General features: G+C 44.2%; 1 protein-coding gene across 3 annotated transcripts; it reads right to left on the bottom strand.

Moving 5' to 3' along the window:
• Positions 1–906: 906 nt before the first annotated feature.
• On the bottom strand, positions 907–6,329 carry LOC125432667 (cold inducible RNA binding protein). 3 transcript variants are annotated; one of them, XM_048496471.1, is made up of 8 exons: positions 6,172–6,329; positions 5,006–5,114; positions 4,737–4,843; positions 4,300–4,438; positions 4,118–4,205; positions 3,961–4,028; positions 1,374–3,518; positions 907–1,040 (listed from the first exon to the last, which is right to left on the bottom strand). In XM_048496471.1, the coding sequence occupies exons 2-7, from the start codon at positions 5,106–5,108 to the stop codon at positions 3,502–3,504; spliced, it is 522 nt and encodes a 173-aa protein (XP_048352428.1). In that variant the 5' UTR covers positions 5,109–5,114; positions 6,172–6,329; the 3' UTR covers positions 907–1,040; positions 1,374–3,501. The 3 variants fall into 3 exon arrangements, with proteins under 3 accessions (XP_048352428.1, XP_048352430.1, XP_048352429.1); XM_048496473.1 differs by having other exon boundaries at positions 1,374–1,463; XM_048496472.1 differs by having other exon boundaries at positions 5,006–5,116; positions 6,167–6,280.
• Positions 6,330–8,586: the final 2,257 nt, after the last annotated feature.

The following is an 8,586-nucleotide window of genomic DNA, read 5'->3' as shown; positions in this document are numbered from 1 at the left end:
TGGTAGCAATCAGCAGCAAATCTATATTAAGTAGTACTGGAGTAAGAATAAAGTTCCTAAGTATGAATGCTGCAAGCCACCTGCAGTTAGCCGCAGTGGAACACAGATTTCCTTTGGTTTAAAGGGCACTTCCAAGATGAAAGACCCCTCCAGCAGCAACAAGGACTTTTAAAAGAATCCTCCGTATGGCTGTGGTGAGGTTAGCCTGCCATCAGCAAGGGCATTGGGGGGGGGGGGGGGAGCCCTCAGTTAAAACCATTTGTCAGCTTCTCCAATAGGACTACTGTTCATCACTACTCTCCCTAAAGCAACCTTTAAAAATGACCACCCTTGAATATTCTCATCTCTATGAGAATCTTGACTTTAGATCATCTCAACACCCCATTCCATTACTTGAATGTATCAGAATTGGGGGTGGGGTGGGGGTGTAGAACTGCTGCCCTTAAAAAGCAGAATAAGTTCAGTCATGTTCCGAACTACCAAATTCCTCTTAGATCACCGAGGAGCAGCCAAGCTGAACTCTGGCACTAAAGCTGTGGTGTCGAACCTTTGGCACTTCAGATGTTATGGACTACAATTCCCATCAGCCCCTGCCAGCATGGCCAATCGCCACCACTGCACTAAAGACTCTCTGGGTTGAGAACTGAAAAAGAAAATGATTTGAGTGACCTGAGGCGGTGCTGAGCTAGAGGCGACCGTTCGTCCAATTCTTTCTGATAGTGGGTCTTTTTTATCATTTGCTCACAATCACAGCTTTCAGATACATTTACAACCCATGCCAACCTTGTATCTGAGTGCGAGTTGGCGTTCCAGTAAACAATAATCTCAAGCACTGGGGAAATCCCCTGCCTCTTAACACCTCCTAGCGTGGCTTCTACTACAGCAAGTATGTAGGCACAAGTCAGCTATGTGTTAGCCCCATGTTTATTTATTAACTTGGCACTTTTCCACAGTGAATTCAAGATGCAGGCGTCTGCACTCTTCTGTATTGGCTATAGCAACCATCCATCCTCCTCGGTCCTCTTCCAAGCAGCTCAGGGCTGAAAGAAGAAACACAGTGAGAGTTAAATCCAACCAAAAAGGGCTCAAGCAGGCACCTGCATCAGTTTTGGGTGGACTCTCAAACCAGAAACTTTGGGTCAGTTTGATAATCAAATCTATGGGAATGCCAATGGCCTCACTAAGTGTTTTTCAGACCCAGAAAACTCTTACCTAGAACGTTTTCCTTCCTCTGGGGCTCAAAGCAACGTATATGGGCCCCCCCCCCCCCCGGCTGAGGTAGGTTAAATTGAAGTCCCCCAGCAAGTTTTCATTCTATCTAGGTTCATCACTAGTTGCTACATCATACTGGTTCTTCTGAGGAAGCCAAGTACCTGTTTGTGAAGTGGAAGGTCCGTTATGGTCCCAAAGCTTAGTCGTCAGGCTCAACAATCAGTGCTCCCCGTTCTTTTTTCTTCTTCAACCTGCCAAGACAAACAGCTGTTACAAAAAGCCATGCCCTTCACAGAAGAGTTGTGCTTTCTACTCCTCCCACCTCCCCTTTACAGAACTACCAGAGCTTTCTACAAAGGGTTTACACAAGCCATCTGTGGAACCCAACTGCATCTCAAAAGCCCTGCAAGGGCCAACTATTCCGAGAATGAATGTGTGCCTCTCAAGCAGGCCAATGGCACAGAGCCCACAAAACAGTTAGTTACTGTTTCAATTGCTGCTTGTGAACAATGCTGGCTATGGGATAAAATTAACGGCAAACATTACAGTTAACGTGACTTAAATGAGGTCTTAAAAGTAGCATCTCCAAAAGATAAGCAATAATCACATGGGGGAGGACATTCAGTTCCCCATCTTAATTTTAACCCTACTGGCGAAGATATGGCTGCACACATTCCCTTCTGACCCGTCAAATTTAAGCCAAAAGCCAAGACTCAAGTAACAGGTAAAAAAAGTTTTTAAAAGGTTTTCTTAGCTGATCAAAACTGGCAAATAATCTGCTTCACATGGGTTAACATTCAGACTTTTCAAAAAACGAGCTCTCAACAGGAGGAAGGATGCGGACATGAGCAAAAGAGTTACCTCGAATTACAGGACTATTCCCACATATGAACTAGCCAAGAGAGCAGCTTTCGGTCTCAGAGGTTCTCTCTGTTGGAGGCACAACACTTCTTTTTCGCCAAGGCACTGCCGTTTTCCATACACTAGCAGAGAATCCTTAGAACTTAGAAGGCAATGACAAAGCTAACTAAATTAGGTCACAATTATCTGCCTTGGAACACTGTCATAGTAGCAGCAGCTGACCCAGTTGATGAAAAAAGGCTATTTCAAGTTCTAACATCTGGCTGGCTTTCGGCTTAGCATACTGTCAGCTGGCTCTTGCTCACGCTACCTTGCAGGTATCACTACCTGAAGCTCTTTAATCTTCAGTCACGGGATGGAGCACATTACTAAAGACATTAGTGGCATCTCCAGTGTGTTTGCAAAGGTTGGATTAATTCCAGTCAAAACTAACTGGTCCCATTAAGGGGAGGGGCAATTTGCTACCTTCTTTGAAGGTTGTTTCTACCCACCACAATGTGGTGGATTTTAGTTATGTCTTTAATTATGTTACAATTGCATTACAAATTTTGCTCATGCTGATCTGACTGGTTTCTCTCTAGAACAAGTTTCTCACTGCGCTACATGCCCTTTAAACTGTACACTTTTAAACGATCATCCAGAAAATTGTGTTGTGCGGCAAGACGTAACATTTCAAGAGCAGATTTTTGTTTCAGATGGACTTTTAATAGGCTTCGTGAAGCCAAAGGAAAACTGTACAAGAAATCCTTATACCACTTCAAAATTACAACATCAATGGAATTAGGCAGACTTTCTTCCAGTAAAAAAGGACAATATAAACAAACATTTTTTTTTCATGAACCTCTTGTGAAGGAAGATTCGCACAGTCTCTGAGTAAATTTGATGGCATACAAGTAAAAGTCCCAATGCAGGTTGAACATACAAGCATATATCTCTTTAGATATATCAAGGTGGTTTTGCTTTTAAATTCACACCCAGGCTGCAACACCTACCTTGCTACACTAAAGGAATGTTACAAAACGATGCACTAAAAACAAAAAAAATGAGATCACAGCTTGGTCAGCTTCTATTGGAGAATTAAGATCCCTCCTCGCTCAGGACAAAACAGGGCCCCAAAACCTTCCAAGTCTTTCTTTTTTTTTAAAAAAAAACAAACCTCAACACCTTGGCTCAAAAAGAACTAAAGTCTTAAGTGCTTTAAAAAAGTTAAAACACTTGAGAAGAAAAACCCAGAGCTTTCTTTTGAGTCTCAGACCATCACATATTAGAAGCTGTCAGGCTGTGTTTTTTTGACAAGGTCAGAACTGAGTTTTACTACAAAAGTGAAAATACAAAGGAGATGGACTACACAAGAACGATTTCAGCGAAGCTCCAAAAATCTTTATAAATACAGCCATTGGAAGGACGATCTTGAGTCAGGAAGATTTTTTACTCGTTGTGTGTAGCTGAGGACAAGAAGCAGGCACAATTGTAAAGGCACTGAAGCACAGAAAAGTTCCAGCATTTTTCCCTCTCTAACTTGTTTCCTAAAAGCTACCTCACTCTTTTTGACCCCACCCCTGTTACGTTTAAAGTCCTGCTTCTGGACTTTTTCGGGAGGATGCCTGGTGCAATTTCCAGCTTCAGAAATGCTACTAACATATTCACTTGGTTTCCTTTTTTAGGTCCGACTAATGCTACACATGCATTACGAGTGTTCTACTCTCTGGTGACATAAACGGCTTAAGGCCTGCCATAAAAGCAGCTCTTTCATAGGCAAACTTTTTCCAGCACTGTGCTCCAAGTGAGCTTTACAGTATTTTCCAGGTTACCACTGAAAGGTGAGAAACAGGCTCCAAGCAATCCCATGTCAGTGTATCCTCCGTGTCCTTGTGATCTATGACTTACCATAACTGTCGTAGCTATCTCTGTAGGACCCTCCGGAAGGCCTGTCACCATAGCTGCCTTGACTCCGGCTGCGGAATACACGGGAGACAAAACTCAGAACTCTACACACAACCCAAAGATTTCTTTTTAACACTTTCAGATTCACAAAGCTGCTTACCTGCTACCATAGTAGTCTCTGGACCCACTGTATCCCCCACTTCTGGATTCAAATCTGCTGCCCCCATAGCCTCGGTCTCCACCAGTACCTGAAGAGGGACACAAACAAGAAAAATTTAAAATGCTGTCAGCTCATTTGCCATTAAAACAGCCAGCAGAGACTGCTCAGGAGAACCTGCTCACCTCTGGAGAAACCACGGCCCCGGCCTCGGCCTCCCCGGAAAAAGCCTCTGCCACCAGCTGAGCCACCTCGGTAGCCCCGGGATCTGTTATCGGATGACTTGCCTGCTTGGTCTACTCTGATCTGGCGGCCATCGACAGACTGAAAAGCAGTAACAGCAGCATTAACATTGCCGTTGGAAAAAGAGGGACACGCAAACCACAGCAACATCCACACGCACCAAAAATCTCACTTAATTTTTTTTATCAGCGTTCATCCGCTTATTTTTTTATCAGCGTTCATCAGTTATTTGTGAAATTCTCCCCTGCAACTATAGGACCAGTAAACAGAAGCAAAACTGCTCTTCACATAAGATTTAAGCCACATCACAAGAACTGTCCTTACAGCGGACCAAGCAATTCTGTCATCTGAAATGTCTCTCCAGTGCCAGATTCCTCACCTTTCCATTCATGGCCATCATGGCATCTTTTGCATCATCAATGTTCTCAAAAGTGACGAATCCAAAACCTCTGGATCTCTGGGTTTCTCTGTCTTTTACAACGACAACTAGAATGAAAGAAGAAAAAGCTATTTAATACAGAACCTTCTACAAAGGAGGAAACGTTAATACACACGAGAACTTCTGCTTAGAACGGAATTTTCAGTCACAATATGCAATGCTCATTTTGAGTCTTCGATAATAGACAAAGCTTAAGCAGATATTTTTACCTTCAGATATCTGTCCATATTTAGAAAAGACTTGCTCCAACGACTGTTCATTGGTGTCAAAACTGAGCCCGCCGACGAAGAGTTTTCCCTCATCTGATGCCATTTTTTTCTGTAAGCAAAAACAAAACACTAAACAAGGCTCACCAAGTAGTGCTCTGAAGAAACCCCCAACTGCCTCAACTGGTGAAAAAATCCTAATGCTTTAATCCCAACTTGACAATCAGAAGTCATGAAAATTATTTTCTTCACTGCCAAAGTGGCTCTGCACAAATAAGGCCACAGATCAGGAAGGATTAAGGGTTTTAGACTTTTAAAGAGCTTAGTGGCTGCCTTCACAGACATCCCTTTACCTATTCTGTTCAGAACACACTCTCACATATCAAATCAATTTAAGATCCAGCAGAGGCCGTACCCACCCATTTTAAAGGGTTCGCCCCTTTTTTTGGGGGGGGGGGGATTCATTTTGCACTTTCCCAAAGGAAACGTTGTTGAATTCAGTATTTTTCCAATTTGAGTTCTTCTCCAATATACCTTATACTTCCTTGAATTGGAAGCTTGTTTTAAAAAGAATGTAATGTCTGTTACAGTTCCTATGTCTCACAGGCTGCAACCAAATAGCAGAGATACCAATTCGACCAGTAAAGCGAACAACATATCTTCCAAGAAAAAAATGAAACATTTTCTTCCCGACTCTAGGATCTGAATGGGGATCATATGAGCGCATGCGCCCCACATCCAACAGTTCGAGCACTTTACCGCTAGATGGCGCCCAACGGGACGTGAGCAAAGACCGCCGACCGCTTGTTTCACGCGTGCGCGCTAGCGGCGGTATGCTAGCCAACAGCCTTCCCGCTGGCGCATGCGCAACACCACCAGCCGGCCGGCCTTTTCTTCCCCACATGCAGCCATTTTAAGACTTCATCTAAAAACGCCGTGAGAAGCCATTTTGTCTAAAGAATATTATCACCAGGCCGCAGGCTCCTTTTCCGAGATTAATTTAAAAAAATCTTCTCGAATTAATACAATAAAAGGCGGCGGAACTATTCATCACACCTGCACATCTGCATACCGTCCAATTTATATTGTCCACTCCCCGCCAACTAAACATCTGGTTCTTCACCCTTCACACAGTTTCCTCTCACAATTCCTCCCGCCCCTCCCCTTACCGCTTGCTGAATTAGAGGCAGGCCCGGCACTGTCCACGGTCCGAACCGAACTACGCAACCGCTTTACTGCGCAAGAGTATATATATATCGCTTCATAAACTCCGCCCATCTCACTAATATGTTTAAGCTTTGTAAATGGCCGGTCCAACGCCTGCAAGTATGAGGTAATCCTCGATGGGCGCTTGCCATTGGCCGGGCGGTTATTAATATGCATGAGGAAAGGGGCCAGAGGGAAAGACGCTGCAACGAAGGATTAGCTCCCACCGTTCCTCGTTCTTTCGATTTCCATGGTCACGAGGGAAACGAAACGAAGCAGCGATTGGGTGACGTGCGGGTCATACAATATGGTTGCTGAGAGCAACAAGCCACACCCCCTTCGCGCAGAGAGTTGCTCGGCGAATTCCTCTCTTCGCCACCAATCCCCGCAACAGCCGCAGTCCCCCTCGCCCCACCCCTTTCCCACCACACGGGAGGGGGGGAATGGGCGTGTCTGCGCTGACCTATTTTCGCGCCCTCGTCAGCAATGCGGCGTGGTTTTGCCGCAGCGAACAAAGTGGTCTTTGTGGGGGGGCGGGCGCCATCTTTGATAGGGGAGAGGGGGTGAAGATGTCGCTCTTTACCTTGTCGCTGTTCGTCTTGTCCGCCCGTTTAAATACGCGGGGTCGCCCGTAATGTCCAGGAGTCCCTTCTAAAGTGACGCTTGAAATAAAAACCCAGTAAACAAAGCACGCCCCCTCAAGGCACGGAGGGACGACCTTTTGTCTCCCCAAAGCGCATCTCCTCACAAGCCTTTATTGGCATAAAATAAACATACAAAATCAGCATACAAAATTTGCCCATTATTGCTCACAATTATAGACACTGGTACTAAAATACTAAATACTAAAATATATACATGGTCCTTCTGTGACTATAGGACACTCCTTCAGCTAAGTTAACTCACTTAAACGTCATCGGATACTGACAGAAGCTAGCAAAATTACTGCTGGCTATATGTGGTCATAATACATAGACATTGGTTGGTATTCATCTAGACTTACGTCTATTATTGTTAGCAGAAATTTTGCTACATTCTCACACACTGTGGGATCCATGTTGTTCAAAAGCATAGGTGTCTTAAGAGCATCAGTTAGATTGTTATACAGAAATGGGATAAGTGCAGATTGTGACATTCTGATTTTTGCAAACCTTACACAATGAAAGAGGGTATGATCGAGTGTCTCCACCTGACCCATATTGCATGGACATAGCCTCCTCTGTTTATCAATTTGTTGATATCTGCCATAGAGCAGCATAGAAGGCATTAGATTGAATCTGGCCAGTGTTAAAGCTCTTCTTAATTTAGGGTTGGTGATCCACTGTGAATAATTGGCCATGTGTCCTTGTTCAATTGGAAGAAGCAGGGTCAGGGGGGAACACGTTTTCCTCGCAGCTGTTATCATATCCCGATACTCTTGTTCTAATAGCTTAGTTTTCAAGCAGCTATATGCTTCTGATAGGGAAAGAGGGACTAACGACTCTAATGAAAAGCCAAGAGTGTTGATTTTTCCCTCAACTAGTTTCAGCCACCTAGAATTTGCATAGTCGGAAAGCATGAGGTGTAACAAACTGGAGTGATCCTGCAGATAGTGGATAGTGCATCTCCTCACAAGTGTGTGCCAATATGTACCACTTCCCCACAATATTGTATCCTGCCCGAGCCTCGGGAAAAGCATCTTCGCGCCTTTTCCCTTCCAAGTTGTACTTCCTTCCAAGGAACTTTCTTTGTAGTTTTCACACAAAACGTTCGACAAAAAGCACCTTTTTCCCCTTCACATCCCCCTCAGGTGTGTTACATGCAGGCATTTTTTGTTGTCTCCTCCCATTTTTTTTTAAATATGCTGCAAAATACGCAGCTCCCCTCCCCTCGCATTTGATGTTCTTTTCCTGAATGCACCTTCCTAAAATCGCATCCATACAGTTTTGGTGCCCTCTGTTAAGGATGCTCCAAACCGCCCAAACTGGTCATTTGCAGTTTGTAGGCCCTTTGCATCCCAAAAGTGAAGGACATTATATGACACTCCCCCAAAAGCCGCACACGTTATGCTGATAGCGGAGTCAGAAATGAATTATTTCATTTCTGATCTTGGTGTTAATAAAGGTGAAATTATGTTTTATTTCTTCATAAGTTAGATAGGAACAAGTTGTGTTAGGTAGAATGTAGGAATTACTGTTGTATTTTGTATTTGTGTCTGCATGGAGCCTCCTTGGCTCAAGGCAGGAATCCACCCCTGCTCCAGCTGGGCATGTCCCTTTCATTTGCTAAAACCATGAATGGACGTTTGACTCCGGACTCTAATTGGTTGCTATGTATCTGTAAATGAATGGTTGTGGGCTGTCCTGTATTCCCCCGGACTCCTGGGCGGGAGAAAGTGT

The sequence above is a fragment of the Sphaerodactylus townsendi genome, linkage group LG05, assembly GCF_021028975.2.
Source record: "Sphaerodactylus townsendi isolate TG3544 linkage group LG05, MPM_Stown_v2.3, whole genome shotgun sequence".
NCBI lineage: Eukaryota > Metazoa > Chordata > Lepidosauria > Squamata > Sphaerodactylidae > Sphaerodactylus > Sphaerodactylus townsendi.
Note: the sequence above shows the minus strand (reverse complement) of the source record. Positions and strands in the feature narration are given on the sequence as shown.

Bases quoted from the DNA above. Each gene is read 5' to 3' on its own strand.
- LOC125432667 (XM_048496471.1), bottom strand. From the start codon at position 5,108: ATGGCATCAGATGAGGGAAAACTCTTCGTCGGCGGGCTCAGTTTTGAC. The intron at 4,844-5,005 runs GTAAAAATATCT...CTTTCATTCTAG, and splicing joins ATATGGACAGATATCTGAAG to TTGTCGTTGTAAAAGACAGA. The intron at 4,206-4,299 runs GTGAGCAGGTTC...GTCCCTCTTCAG, and splicing joins GGGCCGTGGTTTCTCCAGAG to GTACTGGTGGAGACCGAGGC.